Source organism: Lactuca serriola, chromosome 8, assembly GCF_051521515.1.
Source record: "Lactuca serriola cultivar US96UC23 chromosome 8, Lser_US96UC23_V15, whole genome shotgun sequence".
Taxonomy (NCBI): Eukaryota; Viridiplantae; Streptophyta; class Magnoliopsida; order Asterales; family Asteraceae; genus Lactuca; species Lactuca serriola.
The window spans coordinates 281,430,426-281,455,796 of record NC_136415.1 but is presented as its reverse complement, the minus strand read 5'-3'; the positions used below and the strand labels follow the sequence as shown (position 1 = coordinate 281,455,796).

General features: G+C 35.4%; 1 protein-coding gene and 1 long non-coding RNA gene across 6 annotated transcripts; one reads left to right on the top strand and one right to left on the bottom strand.

Moving 5' to 3' along the window:
• Positions 1–8,698: 8,698 nt before the first annotated feature.
• On the top strand, positions 8,699–14,654 carry LOC145065486 (thionin-like protein). 5 transcript variants are annotated; one of them, XM_079012478.1, is made up of 2 exons: positions 8,699–8,919; positions 14,173–14,654. In XM_079012478.1, exon 2 carries the CDS (start codon positions 14,179–14,181, stop codon positions 14,563–14,565), a length of 387 nt encoding a protein of 128 aa, XP_078868604.1. In that variant the 5' UTR covers positions 8,699–8,919; positions 14,173–14,178; the 3' UTR covers positions 14,566–14,654. The 5 variants fall into 5 exon arrangements, with proteins under 5 accessions (XP_078868604.1, XP_078868603.1, XP_078868602.1 ...); XM_079012477.1 differs by having other exon boundaries at positions 14,162–14,654; XM_079012476.1 differs by lacking the exon at positions 8,699–8,919 and adding an exon at positions 13,559–13,788 and having other exon boundaries at positions 14,155–14,654.
• Positions 8,765–10,303, bottom strand: LOC145065487 (uncharacterized). The gene is made up of 2 exons (XR_013688436.1): positions 9,416–10,303; positions 8,765–9,349 (listed from the first exon to the last, which is right to left on the bottom strand). It is a non-coding gene; the product is annotated as an uncharacterized LOC145065487 (long non-coding RNA).
• Positions 14,655–25,371: the final 10,717 nt, after the last annotated feature.

Here is a 25,371-nt window from a genome sequence, read left to right as displayed (position 1 = left end):
TTGCAAAATCCACTCAAATCTGCCTAGTGACCCCTTAAATGATGTGATCCAGAAGCTTTAACCCCCAACCATGTTTGCAAACATGGTTGACTAGCTAAAATGGCTCATAAAGCCCTACAACTACACAAAATGGGATCTATCAAATGGAAGAGCAAGGTACAAACTTTTTACCTTCAATTATCTGTAAATGGTGCACAAACTCAGATCCCTTTAACCTTCTGTTGATCCTTCAAGCTTTTCCTTCCTTCCTTGAATCACAAGAGCACCAAAATTACTTCAAAAGCCTTAGATTTGCTTCAATGACGGCTAGGGTTTGCTATGGGGGTCTTCTGGGAGCAAAAGGGACGAAGGAGGCCGTGTTAAAGTGTTTAAATAGGGTGCAAACCCTCGGTTTAGGGTTTTTGTCCAGACAGGGCCTACTCACCGAGTTCGGGACCCGACTCATCAAGTCCACAGATTAAACCCCGCGTCTCATCCCGCTTCTACTCGGCGAGTTGGTCCTTCAACTCACCGATTCAAAGGCCAAAATGCAAAATATAATAAAGAATTAACAAAAGGATATGTACCGAGAACTAGGTGTTATAGTGCTGATGAGGGCCGTCACCCCTTCGTCCACCACGGTTGTTCCAGCCGCCTCTTCCACGGCCACGACCCTCGCCACGTGTGTTTGAGTATCCTCCCCTACCATTCTTTTGTGACATCCGTTAAGCCTTATCATTTTTCTTTTTACTCTTCTCAAGCCTCTCTTGTTGAGTCAACAACACTTTCCTTTACTGCTTTCCCCTCGACCACGTACCCTCTCTTCACGGGCTTTAAACCGTCCCGGAAAAATTCCTGCATATTGCCTCTACAATAGAGCAGTTTCGCTAATCTCGAGACTATGTCTGTTGAAGAAGTTGTGGGCTTTAAACCGTTTATATTGTAGGCCACTATGGGCTTTAAACAACTACCCACATGACTTCTGAGCTACAAAATGGGAAAATGGCCTACATGGCCTTTGATTACTTCAACCTGCTTCTACTCTACGTAAATAAGTAAATAAAAATACTAAATAATCAAAATTACTTAAGTGCCCCCATGACTTATGGATTAACCCAACGGAAAGTAATGGGTGACATCAGCCGATTTCTCTATTATTGTTGTGAACCAGAAGCGAAATGGGTAAAATTTTAAAATCTTGGAATTGTGTTCTTGTTATTGTATGTAAATCCGAATACATTTAAAGAGTGGCGCATAAAAATATTAATTTAGAGGATAACACCTGATTGTACACATATTCAGATATCTTTGTGACTGCTCCTAGCCTATATACTATGAATTCTTTGTTTTAACTTGTATCAGATTGATTTGATGTACTTCTGTGCTATCTTTTTTTAGTCATGGAGTATCAATCCAGGTGCAGTAGTTCAGAAAACAAACAAAATGAATAGTTTATAGGAGCAGAAAAGGAAATAAACCCGGAGGAATAGTTAAGAGAAATTGTTGATCAAAATCAAACATCAAAGGCAAAAGCAAAGCATGTTGGCTTACGCTTCAAAACTTTAAGTGCAGGTTTGTTGTCCATGTTGCTTTCCTTTCCATATTTTTTATTGAAAGCATGATTTAGTGGATGGTGTTGATGGTAATGTATATGTTTGGGGGTAAATTGTTAGGACCATTTATATTTATATATAACAATAAAACAGATTATGATATAAAAATAAAAATATATAAATATATAATAAAATCAACTAAAGGATAAATCAGTCATTTTAGATGGGACACAAAACAAAAATGTCATAAATCTCTCTTTTAAGGACTAAAATTGCAAAAAGAATCATATTTATACCGGACCCAATAAACCACCAAAACAAAGGGACTACAGATGTAATTTAGTCAAAAGTTTATACAATGGTGTGATTAAAACAAGAAAAAACTAATAGTTGGTCATATAGATCTTTATATTAATTTCTAATTGAAAATTTAGTAAAAGAATTTAATATTTAAAAAAAATGGATAATTGATTTTTCAGACAATTAGCACATGAGCTGCAAATGACCCTCGTTTCCTTTTTAGTGATGTGTTGTTAAACATTATTTATAAAGTAGACCGCACAATTTGGAAAATTAGAGTTAAATTTTAGTAAGGGTAGATATGTAAAAGGTTGAGACTTAAATGTAAAAAGATAACTTTCTTATAGTGAAAGTCAAAGATAAGACTTAGGGGTTGTTTGACAGAATCTGAATTTTTAAGATCTGAATTTTTAAGAGGTTTGAATTTCTAAGAGCGTCTGAAATTTTAAGAGTTGAATGTTTAACATGTTGTTTGGTTGGAGTCTCTGAATTGTTGTGCTGAATTATTAAAATGACAATTTTACCATTCTGTTTTATTTTTTATTGAATTCAACTGTTTATTTAGAAAATAACCTAATAAATTTCTTAAACATGTATTAAAAAAGTATAAACACCATATAAAATCCAAATTTAGCATAAATCAAAATTAAAGACAAATCCAAATCAAACATAAATACTTTTAAATCCACAAAATCATACTAAAATCCAAATAAAATCCTACAAATTTAATTTCACCCGAATTGATTCGCAATCTGGTCACGTAAATTATCCATGTATTCATTTCCTTGTAAACCCCATTCCATATTGTGTACGTTTTCACCATCATTCTCTCCCCTTGTGCTTGATCATTGTTCTCCTCGAACGCCATAAATAACTCATCATGAATATCGTGTTTCCCTATGAAATCGTGGACTGCAAAAAAGCAACGACTATATCTCTTTGCACTGAAAAAGGAAAAGAAGCCATTCACTTTAGGATTGGGAATCTCTCCTTCAAAACACCGTAAGCACGTTCAATAACATTACTGAGTTGCGCATGTGCATGATTGAATTTTTCTTCCTTAGTTAACGCACGTCGCTGTCGATAGTCGGCTAACCAATACCTCGTGTTGCAGTAAGGAGTCATAAATCCACGAGTGTTGGTGTATGCAGCATCGCAAAGGTAATATTTATCTATACACATGAGTGAAGGAAGTATTATATATAGAAATTTAATATTGTATTTTAGAATAAATTTAAAAAGAATTAGAAACCTGGAGGAGGGAACGAAAAGCCTGAAGTCGGGTTACATGCAACTTCTTCCAAAAATCGCGAATCATGTGTTATACCCTCCCAACCGGCCCATATGAATGTGAATATCATATCAAAATCACAAATTCCTAAAACATTTTGAAAGCATTCACCTTTTCCTCTTCCCCTACAACGAGTTTGTTGATCAGCAAGCACGACTGTATGTACAAGAGCTCCATCTAGCGCACCTATTGCTCCAGGAAAGATTTCTTTTAGCTTACGATGCCTCTCTGAGGAATTCATAGTTGCATTAGAATTCGTTGGCACTATAACTTCTTTTGCAAAAATCATCATTGCATTTAACACCTCATGAAAACATCTATGAACTGTTTCTGTGGAGTGTTGAAACCTTCGTTTGATAATCCTAAACCGTTTATTATGTGCTATAGTTGTCAAGAACATAACCATCTTTTCTTCAACGCTTATATGCCTACTACTTTGAAACCAATTGTTTCGTCTAAAATGATTGCATAAAAGTACATATGCTTCACGTGAAAGACGCATTAGCTCATGACATTGTGTAGAAGTTCCATGTAACAATTCTTGTGTATGTTGATGACCGCTCATTTCCAGATCATTATCAATTGCCCTTCCAATTCTGTTGGATGTTAGATTCAACCAATAGCAACATAGTAACATGAAAAATGCAATTTATTCATCCGAATCCATAAGCAATATGTTATTTTGAAAACACAAAACAATTATATTAACAACATATAACATAAAAATTCATTCAAACCATCAGGTCATTCATATCATATAAAAATCTAGTAATAAAAAAATCAAGTAATCCAAAACACCAAGTCATTCATGTCAAGTAATCCAAAAAAAACCATATAGTTCAAACCAAACATCAAGTAATCCAAAAGAACCATCTAGTTCAAACCAAACATCTAGTTATCCAAAAAAAAAACCATCAAAACATTCAAAAAATTTACTTAGCGAAACATTCCATAATGTACTTCAACAGTCTTGACTCAATTTTCATAAATAGTTGGGTCAATGGTTAACCGCACGTGCTTCTTATCCGCACCTTCACCAAAAAGAGCAACAACAACAGTAGTGTAGCCCCTGGTTCCTGGTACGTAAATCTTATTTGAGTATTTTCCATTTTTAGCCTTGGACTCGGCGAGTCATAGGTCCGACTCGCCGAGTAGAGACGGGACTCGTGACATGTTTAAGTTGGTGACTCGGCGAGTCCATATTCCGGACTCGGCGAGTCACCACTGTTGGATGAAACCCTAAGTTTCAGGGGTTTTCACCCTATTTAAGCCTCATGTCCGTCCCAAGCCAGCCCCCATTCACCCTCAGAGCTCCCAACCCTCGTTCAAGCTTATTTCCTTGAGAGTTTGAAGCATTATTGTGTGTTCTTGAAGGTTTTGAGAAGGAAGTGGAGTAGATCAAGAGGAAGGGAAGGAAGCCAAGCATCTTAGTGTTCTCTCAGTGATTCCTTTGAGGTATAACCCGTTTTCCCTCTGTTTCTATGCTTATTACTCCATTAGGTCTTTCTTGAGCCCTTCCCCAAGATTGTATGTGCAATATAATTCGTAATAAGTTGATTGGCCTTTAGATCTAGGCATGGTTGAGCTCCAGGAGCTCAGATATGTTGCCTTTATGGACCCACATTGCATGAAGACCCTAGATCTACCCTTTTGGGTGCATTTTGAACCCTAAAACCCTTATTGGCGAATATCTACACGTAAAGTTGGAAACTTTACGTGTGATTCATGCTCTAGGAACCCAGATCTGTGAATGGCATGGACTGGAATCGAGCAAAACCGCATAGTTAGTGGTTGCATGGCAACGACTCGGCGAGTCGTTCATCTGACTCGGCGAGTCTGCTCGCGAGTCTCCGAGTTTGTTCCCTTTTCGTAGTGTCGAGTGTGAGCAGTGAGTCACGGGCTGTGACTCAGTGAATTGGAAGCCAAACTCATCCATGAAGGAACTCGGCGAGTCAATGCCCTGACTCGGCGAGTTCAAGGCAATCTCCTTAGATCAAGAACAGACTCGACGAGTTGTTCATACAACTCGGTGAGTCGCAGCATAAGTGTTCTTCGGATGAAGATGAACTCGACGAGTTGTTCATACAACTCGGCGAGTCGCAGCATAAGTGTTCTTCGGATGAAGATGAACTCGACGAGTTGTTCATACAACTCGGCGAGTAGGATGAAGGGCTTGAACCTCAGTTTAGAAGGAGAACTCGTCGAGTCAACGCCTAACTCGACGAGTAGGGACGGGATTCAGGACAGTCGATTTGATAGGGACTCGGCGAGTTGGCAAGCCAACTCGGCGAGTCGGGTCAACTAAAAGTTGACTCTGACTTTGACTTAGGGCATGATTAGGGGTAAAATGGTCATTTTACCCAAAGTGTAGTTAGCAGTGTTTGATTGAGTATGTTGTGGGAATTACAGCCGGAGGATTTCCGGAGAAGCAACAGCAGCAGTAGACAGTCAGTTCCCGATCAGATCAGCAGCTACTTCGAGGTGAGTTACCCTCCAGTAGCGGTGGGTCTACGGCCACAATGCCGGCCCACCAGTAGGAGTTGTATGTAGATGACTGTCTCTGTGATATTCATCTAGGGATTACTACTACCTGTGTTATGTTTATGTGCTAGTATGATATGATGCTATGTGCTAGTGACAGTAGGGGGAGATAGTCGCCGAGATATCCGGTCGGCAGGGTCGAAGGGGTAGTCATACCCAACCATGATAGATAGATTCTGATATTGTGATACATGTTATGTGGTAGTAGTAGAGGGGATAAATAGTTCCCCAGTATCCGGTCGAGAGGACCGAAGGGGAGGCCAGCACCCAGATATGCTAGGCGGTATCCGGTTGAGAGGACCGAAGGGGTAGGTCGGGCACCCAGATATGCCTGACAATATATGTATGTTATGAGATTATATGGTATGTGGTACAGTGGGGGAACTCACTAAGCTTCGTGCTTACGGTTTTCAGTTTTGGTTTTCAGGTACCTCTTATTCGAAGGGGAAGGAGCTGACGCGGTAGCGGCATATCACACACGCTCTTGTTTCCCCAGTTATGAGTTTATTCTGGGATTGATACTCTGATATTTTGGTTGTTCAAATGTTGTGGATTTCAAATTTGGTTTTCAATGTGAAATGGTTTAATTAAACAATGTTTTACTTATTAATGTTTTCTAAGTAATGTTTTAAAAACGAAATTTTTGGACGTGAAAATTGGGTCGTTACAAGTCGTGTATCTTGGATCAAATATTCCCCATCCTAACTTCTCCAATTTTTCCATACACGCATCCAAATTTGAAAAATAATGTTTTTCCACAAATATTTTAGCAACTGTGACAATATCTTCCCCGATTTCAAGCAATCTTGAATTGGATGCATCTTTACCCTTATATTTACTTTTATTTTGACTCTTTGCTGTATCTGTAGTCTTTTGTTTTTTTGATTGAGCGGATGACTCGTCACTAAGACCTATAGTTTCTTGTTGAGTGCAATCAATGTCATCAAAGTCATGCAAACTATACTGGCTTGACTCTTGAGTAGGACAAGGAAGGGTAGAAGTTGGCCCCCAACTATGAATGCATGTCGCAGCCGCGCCTTCAAACAACTGTGTGCAAAGGTCGGGGTACGGTAGTGGCATGCGTCTCAAAGAATCCACATGTTTGTTTGACTGTTTGGAACAAATATTTTATTATTTAAAAATGATAATATAATTTTTATAACTAAATAAAATACCTTCGATTCTAGTTCTCATTCTTCTTTGGAAAGATTGAAGGCGTTGGTTGTTGAATTGTACACATTGTCGGTTTTGTTTTTTAACTTTAAAAAAGCACCAAACTTTGACTTTAGGTAGTCATAGCGGTTCTTCATTTTTTTTGGTCGGAAATAAAGTTATGTTCAATTTTTAATGTTTCAGCAACATTCCTCCAAGATAGTGCTTTCAAACTACTTCCTTCCCGTCCATTAACGGTAACTTCACGTAAACAAGCTTCTAGAAACGTTTTTTCTACACCTTCAACCTTCCAACTAATCATATCCTTCTTTTCTCTCATTTCTTTGATCAATTCAACAAAAAATGTATGTTTTAGCAACAAGTTAAGCATTGCAAATACACATTTTCAACAACAATTTAAGCAATATAAAGACACATTATCAGCAACCACATCAACAAAACAAATGAACAATAGCAAAAGTAATGAATATTTCATGAACATCAAAGAGAAGTAAGAATTCAACAACAAAATTTCAGCATAATACTCATGAAAACATTAGACATAACATCAAAATAACACCAAAATTCAGCATATAACATCAAAATTCAGCATATAACATCAAAATTTAGCATCAACATTCAACATCAACATTGAATCAAACATAACATCAAAATTCAGCATCAGTATTTGATCATACCCATTAAACACATTCAGATTAGAACATATAACATCACTATCGAGCATATAACATCAAAATCTAGCAAAACATCAACTGTTAATTTTGATTTAACAAATCAGAAAATTATAGCATAATAAATTCGATTTTTGATTTTCAAATTTAAAGGGAAAGAAGGAACAAACAAGACCAATGAATTCGAGGGCAAAAAAAGAAAGAAACAGAAGGAAGAAATCGAACCTGCTGCAGTCGGTGGAAGAAAGAAAACAAGTTGGAAGACCTTGCGGCGGCGGAGGCTGGCGGCGTTGCTGGCGTCGTCGGTGGGAGCAGTCACAGGCGTCGGAATGGAGGGGAGAAGATGCGATGGCAACAGACGATGTGGGAAGGAAAGAAAGGAGACGGTCGATTTAGGGCAAATAGAATGAACTTGCGTTTCTTTTATTTTTCAGACTTGGTTTAACATCTGAAAAAATAAGAGGTATTTTTAAGTTTAAGAGGTAAAATATAATACACAAACAAACGCTCTGAATCTGAAATTTTAAGACATTGCCTCTTAATTTTGCAATTAAAATGTAAACAAACGACCCATTAATGTTACAAAGGCCTATTTTTCCACCTGATGTGTGTAGAGAGTAAGCATTTTGTTTTTTTTACTTGGTGGGCTTAACGACTCGATGTAGACTGTTTTCGAAGTATAGATGATTATGTCTTTTTTACTTGATCTAATCTAAATGACTTAATAGCTCAAGCGAAACCAGGTTTCATGTATTATGACTCTAAGCTTTTACCTATTTTCAGTTATTATTTTTCCTCCCAATTCTTTTCATGTTAAGGTTTGATGAATACCGATAGAATCAATGAAATTTAATTTTTTGAAATGTCAATTTGAGTTACGTTTCATTTATAACAAGTAAAACATATAAAATTAAAATATTTGGTTTAATCTTTACTTATATTTAGTATATTGAGGTGGTTCCCATATTTTATATAGTTTGTTGCTATTTATTTTTCCTTATGCTATATGTCTTGATTTTGCCTATATGCTTTGTGTTAAATAACTACAAATAAAAAAATGCAGGTGAATTTTTGAAAGAAGCTAGAGATGATAGCATTATTGAATGACCAAATGGGCCGGCCTTATTCATATTAAAACAAAGGATCCACAGACAAAGGAGTCCATGTAGTATATCCCTACCCTAGGCCTAAGGCGCTAAACGGCTGAAAAAAAGCGACGCTTCTTCCTCTATACGGATTCTGTGTTCCGCTTGATCTTCTTTTTCTGAGTTCTGAATTCTGATTCACGGCACAACTGGTCAACTGCACAAGGCCTCCAAGTTGAAAGTTCCATCTGTTCTTCGGCTTCTTCCTTCTCCATTGAAGCCGTTTCTTCCTTCGCCATTGAAGCCTTCTCCAATCTCCATAAACGGTAATATATTACTTCTTCTAAGCTCCATGATTCTTCTTCTAATCTTTTTAACTTGTTTCCATGTCATATGATGAAATTTTTTTCAAATTACACTGAATTTGCATATTGCCGATCAGAATTTATATTAGATTGATAAAAATTGTGTACACCAAATTACCAAAAGTTAGCCAAAAGTTGCAAGACTTTAAACTAGTAAGCAAAGTTTATGCGGATGATTCAATGAACCTTGAATTTTAGTTTGAACTAGTGTAGGAGCCAATGTTTTTTTTGTTGAATCTGTATGTTGATTGTTGTCATGGGTTAGAATGGTATGCTTTTTTCCATCAAGTTGTTGTCATTATGAGTCTTAGTGTAGGAGCTGCAATGTCAATGTCTTTTTTGTACAGATGGAAGATTAGAACCACCATCAGCTGGTTTGTGTTCAAGTGACCTGAAAGTATTTTAGAATTAAAAGTTTACAATTAAATTTTCTCAAATAATTTGTTAAAAAACAAACCTTTATCTTCAAAAGTTTCGGATTTATTATTAAGCAAGCATTCAGAATGTGAATCAGTGGTAATGGCAAGTTGGTCATTTGATCCTTTTTGTAAGGATCTCACCTGGGCAGCAAATGACACTAAGGGCAAGCCTAATTTCCCAACCTGAGTCTGTACAAAAATAAAAATATAGTTTAAAAATAGAATGGTAAAATGGTCAATTATCTGCATTCTACTTTGTGTATACAACATTATAACTCCAAACAAACAACAATCAGCGCTTTATCCATGGAAACAATGAAATAATAATAATAATAATAATATGAGAAAAGAAAGAAAAGAGTATAGAAAGAAACACATGCCAGATCTTCAATTTCTGATATCTCCGATCCAGCATGCAATGAAGGTGGTTCAAAGATCCCCCTTCTTTCCTGTATCTTATCACGTATAAACTTCAAGTAATTTAACCTTGTTTGTTAATTCCTCTTTTACCCTTTGGGTCTCCATCAATTTAAATCTTGAATTTTCTTGATAACAAAATTATCATGAAATCTGCTTATGTAGCATATCATAAGGAGCAACATCAAATGCCAAAAGCTGATAAATTTAATGCATAAAGTTGAGGAGCTGTAATGAGTAGATTAAGTAACCCATCGACTGGTCTGAAGAATCAAGCAAAAATGAGCCCGAGAAGAAGATTTAAACAAAAAACCTATCGAATTTGATGCCATAAATCAAGAAATTTTTTCAGATGAATCAAAACCCGAAAGCAAAAACGCGAAACATCAAAACCCATTTAAATTTTGTAGAATAAATGAAATACTAATACCTTCGATCGAGTATATTGGTAGTTGGGATAAGATTAGAATCGATTGACACATCTAGGCTTGGAATGCTTCGACAGTAGCCAACGGTTGAATCGGGTACGTTAGATTTTTGGTTAAACTTATGACATTCATTTTAATGTATTTTCTATATATCATTGTGTTTTCAATTTTTTAGTTCTTGAAAACATTGTGTATTAATTTTTTTTGACAATTACAAGCAACTCATTTTAGAATGGTTGCGATAAAATTTTACCATTTCAAACGTATAAAGCCCGTTTGAATATGTTTTATTTTATACCTATGTCATCCATCTTAGCATCATGCATAGTAAAATTGACAAATTTGTACCTCTTGTTTAATTTTAATTTTGCAGACGTTTTAATATTATTTGTATTTCATCTTATTTTATGTGTAATTTAAAAATAGCTTATTTGACATTTCGATTCAAAGTACGCTTAACCAATAAAGAAGGGAAATATTGTCAATCCAAAATTAATTTTTTGAGCCGTAAGGATTAATATTTTTATAGATTTTTAAACTTTATGTCACCTAAAAAGAAACAGGAAAACAAACCTAAAATCATTGAATCTTCCTACATCAAGCCATTTCAAATGGACCTACTTATAAAACAAATGAAAAAAATTCCTTTCTATGGTAAACTGAACTTTGGGACTCAAAATATGCTCAAATAAGTATGCATTTGTGTTGTGAAAGTACGAACAATAAAAAGAAAATAGGTATCCAATGAGATATGTTTTGTCTGAAAAAATATATATTTCCACAACTTAAATCCTTATAAAATGATCAAATGTGTAATACCTTACTACACCTAACACCATAGATTTCTATGGTCTTTCAATTGTTTGTTCTACCAAACTTAGGCACGTAACTTTGACATTTTCAACTTTCAATGCATCCTTCAATCAAATCCATAGGTAGATCTAATTAGAATATGATCAAACAAAAATAAAAATATTTAAAAAAACAGAAGGAATTTATCAACACAACACACTGGTGACGGAACAAATCTTGAACGATACATGCTCTTTAATGCGCAGCTCCAAGATGATATTGATTGCTCTACATTCCATCTCCGGTATACTTTCAAAGTGCATCCTATAAGAAGAAGAACCTTCATTATCTGATAACCAACAATATACTTTCAAAGTGCATCCTATAAGAAGAAGAACCTTCATTATCTGATAACCAACAATAACAATCTGTTTCATCAAATATCGTATACAAAGCTTTAAAAGGTTAAAATTCATTGGCTCTTTCATAAAGATGATAAAGGTTCCAATAGAACCAAAGACCATATACAATAATCAAATCATAAAGCCTAATTTTTCTATGTAACCTAAGAAAACCCCCCAAATCCACCCAGTTGTAAAGATAGTGAAACTGATGTTTAAAAATTTTAACATGTTCTTATGAAAAAAAAAACACAAGCTAGTTAAGAAATGTTCCATGTCCACAAAATGGAGCCAAATATTGGTTCTATATCAAATCAAACCACATCTGTCGCTAACCATTTTTTCGTTGATTAAAAGAGTACATATACTCTTAAAACTAAAAATAATTACCTGTTTAGGATAAACAACTTACTTATTGTATTCACAAGGACTTTCTTTATGCTCAAATTCATCCAAACTACCACAAGGCACCATAATATCATCCTTCCAAGCAAAATGTTCTTTTTCATTGGTTTTCTTCCTTCCTAAACCCTTCACTCCTGCCTTTTCTCCTCTAACGACTCTGTATCCTCAGTTATACAAGCCATCATAGTATTATCTATACCCAACATCATTTATCAAGACTAAACTTATCTCTAGGGTAAATGCAAAGAGATACAATTGGATTCTAACTAATTTGTTCATAATATCATTCCATTTTACATTTTCCTATTACAACATTGTACTTTGTAAAAATATACCCTTTCTTCAAAAGTAAAGGGCCTTACTCTCTTTTGGTTTGATGCATGCTTTCATCTCTTCAACTTTGATGTAACTTTTGCGTGTGAGACCAGAGATTGATTTTTTTTTCATCTCTTCAACTTTGATGTAACTTTTGATGTAGGTTTATGTGATGCTTACTATAATTTAGTGATCAATTCTATTAGCAAAATAATTGAAATTCATATGAATTGTGGAAGTAAAAGAATACTCTTTTGAATCCAAAATCAAATCGGACAACTATTGCCTGTCATATATGGGACCTCTTATACAGTACTAACAAAATCATTCAATAAATGAACAACAATGATCAAGAAAGCAAAGAACGGAGTAAAAGAAAAACATGGTACAATTGTAAGAGACATATCATCGAACACATAACGGACATTAATATTTAGACAAAGAGAAACCTTACCTCGACCATCGATTTCTCGATCTGATTAAACATTTATAGAAAATCCTTCTCATTTCTCATGACATCACTCTCGATTGAGGAAAATTGCTTCAGTGTCTAAAAATTTTACAAAATTTGTAAGTTACTTTATCAATAAAATGCTCTGACTTTCATGGGATTAAACAATGGTTATGATATCCACAATCCAGTTAAAAAAAAAAACTAACTAATTAACTATAGATATTGAAAAGAAAGATAGGCAAAAAAAACCCCAATCGGACTAATGAATTTGGAGACTCTACTTCAAGTAACCTAAATTAAAACAATGAATTGAAAAAGCTAAAGAAGAAGATTACTTACTTGAAATCGAGATTAACAACTTCTAGAAATCCGTTATTCTTGACAATCGTCTTCAGAGAGAGAGAGAGAGAGAGCGCCAACAACTGATGAGCGGCTAGATTAGGGTTTCAAATTGACGAGCGACTGTCTCCCGATAATAACGAATCAATAAGAGACAAAAAGGGTAGTTTTGGAAAATCACTTACGTATTTTAGGCGGGATAAATCGATTGGGGGCCCCTAATAGAATGTCATGTGGCATAAAAGTACTTATTTATTAGGATAGAAGATTAGAATAGAGGATTTGATATATTTTAGTCGACTTGTCACTATTTTATTTTCTTTTTATTTCTTACCATTCAAGTGTTTAACCTGTTTTCAATAACCTATGAAAAGATTGATTTTTTATACAGAAAATTTAAAATAACTACCTTTACCTTTAATCAAAGATAAACGATTCATTTATTTGCAAATAAAAATAAGGTCACATTTTATCATTTATTTGTTTACACGTCAAAAATCTTGATTTTATATTGATGTGCCATAAATTAATAATCTGAGTGTGTATATACTTTGGGTATGCATCTGAAACTTCTAAACTGACCATCAATTTTCATTTTTAGCTTTTTAAGGTACGCTTTGACCCATTTTTAATAAAACACGTCATAAGAAAGTTAGGGGTTAAAATGTTAATTCCGAAACTTTATAGAAGAAGAACATCACCTAGAAAATACCAGGAGTCTAGTTGGAAGACAATCAAATCATAAGGGTGCAACTTTAACATTCCAATTAGTTGACAAATAAGGGACGCCGATTACTCTGAGCGCCAAAATTAGGAGAAATCGGCCCAAACCCTAGCTATCTACTCACACTATTACGAAGGTACGTATTCTATCCTGTATAATGATTCTAAATGCTGATGATTTTTTGTGTGTTTTGAGTTACTCCTTCAAAGAACCAGTCTGATATTACAGTAATCATAAATTCGATTCGGGGAGATTTTTGTAGGGTTTATATGATTACTCCATGTTTCAGTTTTCTATACAGCTACTTGAAAACTAATTTCACCTGAAATTCCAGTGATATGTTTTTGAAATATTTTGTTTTGGATTGAGTTGTTCAAAATCACGTAAAGAGTTGGAAATAGGGTTTATTCTAGTTCCAATTTCTGTTAAGTTTCTTCTCATTTTGAACACGGAAAAAAGTTTTGATCTTGTTGCATTGAGCAAATTGTGATGAAAATGTTAGAATGTAGTAAATTTTCAGGAAGAAATGGTAGATTGGTGGATATCTTTGGTGGGGGCAGCAGTTCCTGCATTGGTGGCAGGTCAAGCTTTAAGAATGAAGAACAGAAGAGCAGAAGAGCAAAGATTGAAGAGTGCTCGAGGTCGTGAAAAAAGTTCTGATGATATATTTGTATGTGAAAGGGTATGCACTTCAAAAAGAATGTTGAAAAAAGTTGGAGCGTTTTCAAAAGATCCAAATCCAGATACATGTGTCACTGTTTGTGGTGTCTCTGAACTCGATGCTTGTGCTGATGCATGTGCAAGAACAGTTTGTGTCAACCAACATCAAGTCCCGAATTGGAATGATATTTGCCTCAAAAGATGCCAAAGTGAGTGCTTAAAGCTTTCAAACACTTCGCCTCTTTCTTCATAACATGTTTGTTTATTCTGTTTTTTATGTATCAAACTTTGATCACTGAGTTATGTTTTAAATATGAGATGAGATGTTCGTTTGTTTTTTTTCCTCTAGTGTTTCCATTGATATGTTCTTTAACTTGCTTGTAAGTGGGTAGTTTTTTTTTAATGTTTAATGCCTAAATAAGAAAGAAATTGTAAGCACTAGGCTTAAATTTATGGGTTGACAATTTTACCCTTGAATAGGTAGAGAAATTAGTGACCATTTTGAAACAGTGGATTACAATTAGAGGTTGTTGGAACAAAAGCAATAGCCTCTTTGTATGTATGTATGTATGTATCATGTATTGTATGTATGCATAAAGATGATGATCAAAATAGTTAAGGTATGATATGATTAAGTGGGTATTCTTTGCTTAAAACCCATATAATACTTTTTTCCCAACACTACAAGACATAATCATCAACGTGTTTCTTCTTTCATAAATTTTCCCATTAATCATTCCCCTTTTAGATTTTCTACGATATGAACAAATGTCACAATCCCATTTCATGAATATAAAATTTTAATTTTAAATAAAAATTATAAATCAAATATATTTTAAAAGAACTTTTAGTTATTTGGAGCTATGTTTTAGCGATAAGAGTTTTAATGGTTGAAGAGTGGAGTGTAGACGAAAGTTTAGATGGGCTGCTCAGATTTTACGATTACCATTTTTTTTTTATCTAATGGAAACATTTAACACTAGTTTTTATGTAAATTAAAATTTTTAAAAAGTTTCCGGTAACACACATAAAAGTTATATAGTTTTCAGATTTCAATAACACTATATATTAATATATTTAGGGATAATTACTAAAATGACTAAAGCGAAGGCAGAGAAGTTTGTGGAGTTGCTTTATAATCATCTTTACTAGAATTTTGCAAAAAGAAAAAGAGTTATCACACATTATTCTTTTAGTTTTTATGAAAAATAATTCATAAAGGAATTGTTTGTGAAGTCTATTTTTCAAAATAGGTTGTTATAAATGTTTAAATATGGCTATTTCGTGATAGAATACCAGATATTATTTTTTGGTTATTTTTCTGATTATTTATTTATGTTTAATATGTTGATTATTTTTAAACAGATTTAAATTTAAACTTGAATAATAAGTGTTTCAGGTTAAAGCTACACGCAAATGCTAGTATTTTTTTGGTTAAATTTATATGTTACCAGGACCTAATCGAAAGATTCCTTTTTACCGAATTGAACTAGAATCATAGAATTTGGAAAAATGGGAAACTGTCACTCAATGCAAAAGAAATATGAAATAAAAAGACTAAAATGCACAAATGGTCCTTGTGGTTTGCTCAAAATTGCCACTTTGGTCCAAAAAAGTTTGGACTAGCACCAGAGGTCCAAAGTTTTCATTTTGTTGTGGGTTTGATCCAATTTGCTTTGAACTTGTTTCTAATGACGGATTTGCCCTTGCTTTTTCAATTTATTTATTTATTTATATTTTTATAGTTAAAAGAAAATAAAATACCAATCTCTCTCTATCCCCCCCCCCCCCCCCCCCCTCTGTCTCTCTCTCTCTCGTACTGAAACCATCCCCAAAATCTGCATCGTCTTCTCTCTCATGCAAATAAACAACCATGGTTGTGCTCCACTTCTCTCTCTTCAATCAAACCCTTATACCTAAATTACACAAATGAAATCCCCCCTCCCTTTTTGATTTCTCACAGATTCTCTATCTGTGTTCTAATCAAGAGTTCTTGATAAACCCTAACTCTTAATCGCACACCCCAAAACAAGACGAAGAGAAGAAAATCTGATAATTGCTCGAGTTTTTAGAGTTCTTGACAAACCTAGTTCTTAAATCCACACCGACGAAGAAGAAACCTTGTAAATTGTGATTAAATCTTCTCCAATAACTGTGACAAGATCAAGCTGATGACCACAAAACTTAGATGTTCTGATCTCGCTGGCCAAAAGCGCTAGACCTTTCCGATCTCAGTTCTTTTGTCGTCGGTTCTTTGCCGGTAGCAGTGAAGAGCTCAAGGTGACGAAGGCTTTCAAATCGGAGGGTTTTCAAATGGGTTTTCGAGATCGAAGGGTTTTCAAAGAGGTTCAAAAGCGGTGTCGATGTTGACAAGTGTAGATCTGGAAATCTTTCTCCTCGGAAATTACGGATGAAGACGGTCGAAGGCTGCGACGGATTTGACGAAGGGTTGCAGTGATCTTAAACGAATTGAGAAAGAGGGATATGACTCCCTCCAAAATGACCGCCATTTATTCATCTTTGTCTTTACAGATCTGATATGCGCGAGCTACGGTGGAGATGAAGGAAGACATAGATCTATATCGACGGTGGTTTCGTTGGTTCCCATAGAAATGGAAGCAATGGTGTAACAACCCGAAGTTGTTCATCGCCGAAAACCCATTCTACCCGTATAATTCGCCGTATGTCGAAACGTCCCGATATCGTTTTTGGGTTTAGTTAATTAAAATTATATGTTTAGTATCATCCAATGAGTGTCCAAATCCTTTAGGAACCCATGAAATTAGCCCAAAACATTTATTTCATAAGTTTTAAAAACGTCCCCGCCGGGTGACAGAACCTTAATCGGGTGCGACCTAAAGCCTCGTTTAAGGCCGGTATCGGGTAGAATTCCATTGTGTCCAAGTTTTAGGACCTATATAAACGTGTTTAAACATTCATTTGAAGCTTTTTCTTCCTCTCTCTACTCTCTCTCTAACCTCTCTCCTGAAATCCAAGTTTAAGGGTCCAAAACTCAATTTTAAGGCCTCAAATCCCTAAGGTACCTTCCTAACTTCATTGTATAGCATATTTGGCTTCCAAATTTGAGATTTAAACATGAAATTGGACACAATATATGAGTTTACGGCCCAGGAGGCTGCCTAGGCCGTAAACACTAATTTTGAAGGGTTTTGAGCCCTTAAACCCCTTCCTAGACAATTTTGGACTTTAGATATGGCTTAATGGCTTCATGAATTGAACTTATAACCTTTAAAACATGGATTTTGATGGATTTGAAGGAGTTTATGGCCAAGGCACAAGCTTAGGCCGTAAACTCATATTTATGGGGTTTTCTTAACCTTAAACCCTTCCAAATCACTTATAAGGCTTAGATATTAATTTTAGGATATTAGTTTTAGCATTTTGGACACTTGAAACATAATTTTTGAGGGATTATTGTGAGTTTACGGCCAAGGCAAGTGCTTGGGCCGTAAACTCCTTAAAACTTGGTGTAAATTCATTTTCAAGGTGTTAGAAAGCCATCCAACACCACCAAAAGCCTTGGAATAAATCATAGGACCAACCAAAAATAGTTTAAGGGCTTTAATCACATCAAAATCTCTCATTTGAGAGTTTACGGCCATAGAACATGCCTCATGGCCGTAAACTCCTAAAAGTGTGTCAAATGGTGCCACAAATTCATTTCTAGGCTTGTATGAATTTTTAGAATCACATGTGATTAATTTTGGGACCTTAAAATCAACCAAACCCTTCATTTGAGAGTTTACGGCCATAGCATGTGTTCCATGGCCGTAAACTCCTAAAAAGATGTCATTTTATGCCTAAAAATGTATGTAAAGCCTTGGGATAAATTTACCAATCACATGTGATTTGTTCTAGCATCATTTAACACAATTTTCATGGGTATTAAGGAGTTTACGGCCAGGAGCCTATGCTAGGCCGTAAACTCCCATAAATAAGTCATTTTGGTGATTTAAATCCATTCCAAGCCTTTAAGCCCAAACCTAGAAAAATTCCCTTAAGTGATTTAAGCCATTTTTGCCCCTAATTGACCCCACCATGAGTTTACGGCCGTAAACTCATGGGGAGTGGGTGTTATTGACTAAAAAATCTTGTATGAGTTTATTCATGGGGAATAAACTCAAGTCCCAAGTCCCTGGTATCATTTCACATCCTTAAACGCCACCCGGGTCCCTCCAAACACTTGTATCGGGGTGTTTTCGCGACTAGAAACAATTGTCCCTATCAAATAATCAACCTAAGTCCTAATTAGATACAAATGTGTATCTTTAAATTATACTTAGGAACCTCGTGCGTTTACAAGCCCCGGATCAACTCTTAGCATCCAAATCGTCACATTTCTCGTCCGGTGAGTTCATACCCCTACGCCTTTTTCCGTGTTTTTCAATGTTTTCAGGGGGGGAATACAAGCAAACTATAACTGTTTTCGAATTATAACATTGACGTGTTTCAAATAATATCTGGCAAACTTATAAACTCTTTTACTCCTTATGTATTGTGCTGAGCATAAGGAATGGTTTAACAATTACAACTAAATGGATTTTAGTTAAGAAAATAACCAAACTAATCAAATTATTATGGGAATAATTTGGGGTTCTATATTTCTCTTTATATCATGTACTGATATCTGTATAAAGTTATTAGATAAACTATGTCTGATTCAGTTTATCTCTGTATTATTTGTATGTATTGCCAGATAATCTCATTGTATGTATCTATTTTCACTGTATCATGTTTCATAATCTTTGTATGTTTAGTATCGTATGAGAACCCTGTGAATAATTTAGTACTAGTTTGTGAGATAGTCACTACCCTTTATGGATGATTAGTAAATCCTCCTTGGAAGTGTAACCAGAGTCTCCTGGAGGGAGAGCGAGGAGTTTGTGAATAGATCTATTCGGGACTGACAATCCCACACCTTAACTGCTAGCTACAGTTAGGCGGGCACGCCTGGGGTGACAAATTCTAGATATCGTCCGACGTCTGACTAACGTCAAGGAGGTCTCGTTGTCGTATCAGCATGGTTACCCGACTCACAATACGTATTAATATAAATTTATTCACAACTGGGATTTTGTTAGGAATCTATATCTTGTTCGGGATGATAATCCCATGGTTTTGTATCTATATCTTGTACGGGATGGTAATCCCATGGTTTTTAATCGATATCTTGTGCGGGATGGTAATCCCATGGTTTTAAATTTATATCTTGTACGGGATGGTAATCCCATGACTTTATCCAATTATCTTATATCAAATTCGGGATAGTGATCCTATGGTTTTATCAAACAATCCTATTCGGGTTAGTAGTCCCATGAAATTATCAATCTATATTTTCTAATATATCAAACTATCTAGTAACTGGTTCGGGATGTTAGTCCCAAGGTTTTCAAAATACTTTCTATCTACCGTTCGACTATATTATAGTATCCTTGTCTAATTCGGGATAGTAATCCTATGATTTTCAATATATAGTCTTGTGTATTAAACTATACTCTGTGTTATTCAATCAATCTTGCATTTAGGAAAATATGAGATTTTCCTGGGGTTAACTTAAAACGCGTAACTGAACTGTAATGAAAGATAATGAAACTATTTAACATAAGAAAATATGGGATTTTCTTGGATAACAAACCTTTTTGGAAAACTAAAGGAAATCGATGCATTTTCATAAAACAAAATCGCTTATGAACTCACCAGCTTTATGCTGATTTTCAAACTGCTTGTATTCTCAGGTCCACATTAGACAGGTACCCGGTGATCCCTTTTGGTGAAGACGGAGTGCGTAGAAGACTCGTCTCGTTTAGTTCATATGATATATGTATAACTTTTGTACAATTTACTTTTGAACCAAATGTAAACTTTCATATATATGTAATGTAATGGTTGTTTACTGTGATTACTATGTACATTGGATTTGATACACAACTTGGAGTCAACCCCGGAAATGTTTCCGCCTTTGATTTTCGGGGTGTGACAAATGGCGGTGGTTTCCAATTATACTTTTCAGATATGAGATTTTCAAGGAGATGGTGGTGGTGGTGTTGAGTTGCAATGGTCGTATAGGCTAGATGTGTTGACCCGTCGTGGTGGTGGTGACGTTTATCATTTCCGGTGGTGGCGTTTATCATTTCCGGCGGCAGTGTTCCGACTTTTCGATGTTCTCTGGAGAGAGAGAGAGATTGATAGAGAGAGAGAGAGATTTCATATTTTATTATTTATTTTTATTTCTTTACAAAAAAATTATAAAAGTAAAATAGAAAAGACAAATCTTTTTATTTTTCTTGTAAACAGAAAAATATTTAAAACAATAAAAAACTAAAAAAGATAAAAGTAAGGGCAAAATCGTCATTATAAAAAATTTAAAGTAAATTGGACCAAACCCGCAACAAAATGAAAACTTTAGAACTGTGGTGCTAGTCTAAATCTTTTTAGACTAAAGTGGTAATTTTGAATAAACCACAGAGACCATTTGTGCACTTTAGTCAAATAAAAAAGAGAAAATAGTAGTTACTATCTTTTTGTAGGTGCGCATTATTATAATATATTTTTATATTTATCCACATTCTAGAAATTTCAATTAATCATTTTTCATGATATACATGTGCAAGTATATTTTTTAATAAGCCAAATTCATTCTTCCAGAAGATATCCATATCATACTTCTTGAGAATTGAGATAAACTATTCTAAACGAATCAGGTTTGATTGCACAACCTTTTTTTTCCCACAAATTTATCTCGATATCATCTTTTTATTTGGTAGGGGTATTCTTCGAAATAGAATACTACCAATCAAAACCGAAATGTAATAATTAATGGAACGATAAGAGTTTTAATTAATATTATAAATACAAACTCCAGATTTAACAGGAAAACCGTCGTTTTATAGATTTTTATTTTTAAGATATTAAATAAAAATTAAAATTTATAGAGACTAAAAATACTAGAGATATAGACCAATAATACGAAGAAGAACATCATATCAATAAAGTTTGTAACATGTATAATAAGAATTTAAAATACTAAATTAGAAGTAGCATTTATTTTCATCAATAGCATTGTCCGTCATATATATATATATATATATATATATATATATATATATATATATATATATATATATATATATATATATATATATATATACACCAAAGGGCTTCTAGTCCAACGGTATCAGGTGTTGCCCTTCCTTTTTGAGGTCGAGGGTTCAAGTCCCGTTGTGGACATAGGTGGAATTAGGTGTTAGTTTAGGACTAGATTAGTATATTTGTATTTGCCGGTTCATATATATATATATATATATATATATATATATTTGATAATTATGCTACAAAAAAGGCTCGTGGCCAATTTAAATACTAATAAATGGTCAGAAATATTGTTTTAAGAAAATTTAATTGAATCTATTAATATTACAACTATTATGATCATCCTGTCACGGGATGACTCTTTTAGACTAGTCAATACCGTGTGCCACTTAGTGCTTCTCCGACTAAGTCTGGCTAACTTCGACGATCTAGATGTACTAACGAACTTAGGAAGCAAGAGTTACGACAAGGGACACTTCAATAAAGCTTCTATTATATAACTTAACTTCTTTACAAGACAACTTCTTGATGGTTTGGACAAATGAGTCCTCCCCCCTATTTATAGGAACCTTACACCTCCTCAAATGGAAGTTTCTAGGTCCCGATCATTCATGACTAATCTAGACTCTTCCTGTTATATACATGGATTTTACAAGACTCTAGAATATGGTAGACTTGTATACGATGCTCTAGAAATCTCTAAGTCGTCCTGACATTATCCAAATCGTTCTTGTATGATCTAGCATGTTCTAGATCCTTCCAAAGTCTTCCGGGTCATTCTAGCTTCGTCTAGCGTCCTCTTGATTATTCCGGATTGTTCTCCTTTGTTCCACGGACATCTACAATATTCTAGCATCTTCCAGGGTCTCGTAGAGCATTCCTGATCTCTTCGGAGACTTCTCGAGTATACTTGATTGTTCCGGAGTTCTCTAAACGGTTGTAGAATTTTCCAGAAACTTGGTCCGTGACACCCTCCCCCACTTAAACCCTTGACGTCCTCGTCAAGTCTTCTATACATATGTCTTGATGTTGTCACGGGGCTACTTCGTGTCTTTTCGTTTTCTCCAAAGTATCTCTTCGAGTAAGGCATGCTTTTATTTCTCAATGTACTTTGAATCCTATTTCTTCTCTCTGCCTCATAAAACCTTGAGTAACTCTTCATGTGGGATATGGATCCCTGTTCATTCAAACGTGCCTCGCTTATTCGAACTTCCCCTTTTGGCTTCATATTCTTCTTGATTATATTGCTCTGGTCATAACACATCTTCATAGTTGAAAGGGATCGAGCTTTTGTCTTTCTTCTTTCCAAGGGAATTATATGGATAGTTGATCCCTTGGTTATACGCAGGGTGTTGTCTCTTTCGAGCGACCAAGGACATACCATATCCAGGAAATCCATCCCTAGTACCATGCGATAATCGTCCATCGGAACCACAATCAAGTCGATGGTCCCTTCCCATTCTGCAATCTTCATGGGTATTCCACGAGAAACTCCGAGGATCAGATTAGATGGAGAGTTGACAACCTTCAACCGACCTAACTCCTTTGTATAATGAATACCCAACTTCCTTGCTTCTTCCTCTACGATGAAACTATGTGTTGCTCCAGAATCTACTAGTGCCTTAGTGTTCCTTGCATTCACTTTAACTTCGACGAACATGAGACTCCCTCCTTTATTTTCTTCCTTCTTAGAAGATTTTATCTCATCTTTCGATATTGAGTTCAGAAAACGCATTGATCTTATTTGTGCTTCGTCTTCTTCTTCTTGCAAAACCATCGCATAGAAAGTCTTTTTCTTCGGACAGTCTCGGATCAAGTGAGGACCATCACATAAGTAGCACTTGATCTCTTTTCGCTCTTCTCTTCGGTTTCTTCTTTCGATTTCTTTTCCTTTTGTATTTAAAGTTTGGGGTGTGTTTGGTTTTGGTTCCGATTCCGTCATAGTTTGTTCTCCCCCACTATTCTTCTTAACCGTGCTTTCTTTTCGAAATTCCATTATATCTTCTGCCACGATAATAGCTTCGTCAATGTCTTTGACATTTCTCCTCTTGAGCTCGTTGTAGGCCCAAGATTGTAGTCCATCCATGAAATAGAAAAGTTTGTCCTTCTCCTGCATGTTGGGTAACTCTAGCATCAAGCTCGTGAACTCGACTATATAGTCTCAGATGGATCCCGTATGCTTTAGCCCACGAAGTTTCTTCATCGCTATGTCTTCAGCATTATGTGGACAAAATTGTCTCTTGAGTTGCCTCTTGAATTCTTCCCATGTGTCTATGGTATATAATCCTTTTTCAATATCACCGTGCTTCCTTCACCACCATAGAGCTGCACTCTCGCATAGATAAAGTACGACTATATCTACCTTCGTCTTGTCTTCCTTCACTTGACTAGCATTGAAGTAGCATTCCATCGACCAAAAGAATTCGTCAAGTTCTTTGGGATCGCGTTTACCTCCATACTTCAATGGTTTGGGTGCTTCTTCGTGCGGAAACGTTCTTGCAATGGTCCCTCCAGTGATTGCTGCCTTGCACAGGTTTACTTCGGCTTGTAATGCGTCTACCTTCTCATGGAGCTCACTCCGCAGAGTGTTGATAAGTCCAAGGACTTCTTCCTTGATGACACCGATGGTCTCCTTCAATCCATCGCTCGTGTCACTTATTCAGCAACGAATTGATCGACGATATCCTTCCATTCGAGGATCTCACCGACGTTAATCTCTGTCCTTGTAAGCTTGTTTTCTAAGCTTGCCAAGGCATCTACCGATTGATCCCTCTTCTTGGGCTTCCTCCCTTTCTCCTCGACGACAGGGGGAATGTTGAATACTTCACTTGCTGCTTCCATCGTAATGGTCTCTTGCTTGCTCGAACCTGGCTCTGATACCACTTGTCACGGGATGAGTCTTTTAGACTAGTCAATACCGTGTGCCACTTAGTGCTTCTCCGACTAAGTCCGGCTAACTTCGACGATCTAGATGTACTAACGAACTTAGGAAGCAAGAGTTACGACAAGGGACACTTCAATAAAGCTTCTATTATATAACTTAACTTCTTTACAAGGCAACTTCTTGATGGTTTGGACAAATGAGTCCTCCCTTATTTATAGGAACCTTACACCTCCTCAAATGGAAGTTTCTAGGTCCCGATCATTCATGACTAATCTAGACTCTTCCTGTTATATACATGGATTTTACAAGACTCTAGAATATGGTATACTTGTATATGATGCTCTAGAAATCTCTAAGTCGTCCTGACATTATCCAAATCGTTCTTGTATGATCTAGCATGTTCTAGATCCTTCCAAAGTCTTCCGGGTTGTTCTAGCTTCGTCTAGCGTCCTCTTGATTATTCCGGATTGTTCTCCTTTGTTCCACGGACATCTACAATATTCTAGCATCTTCCAGGGTCTCGTAGAGCATTCCTGATCTCTTCGGAGACTTCTCGAGTATACTTGATTGTTCCGGAGTTCTCTAGACGGTTGTAGAATTTTCCAGAAACTTGGTCCGTGACAATCCGCCTTAATTAAAAGGGAAATTGACATGGTAATTACATTTTCGTTTTGTTCATATTTTGGTAACTTTGTTATGTTGTACACATATAAATAACTTACTTGTTGGAAGTGTTCACATATGACCATTATGATCGGCTGTAACTTGCTACAGTCGGTCATAATGGTCATATATGAACACTTCCAACGTTTTCATAACCTAAATGTATATAAAAAAAATAAGAAGTTACCTAGATGTGAACAAAAAGGAGGTAATTATTCTAATAAGTCAATTTCCCTTTTCAAAAATGTATGAATTATTGTAATTTTGGTACCTTATTAGGTATGTTGTGGTTTTGGTACCTTAATTTAACCCCAATCTACTTTGTCTTTTAAATTGATCATGTTAATTTTTATGAAATTACAATTTTACCTTATTATTTTATATAAAATAAAGACAAAATTA

Bases quoted from the DNA above. Each gene is read 5' to 3' on its own strand.
- LOC145065486 (XM_079012478.1), top strand. From the start codon at position 14,179: ATGGTAGATTGGTGGATATCTTTGGTGGGGGCAGCAGTTCCTGCATTG.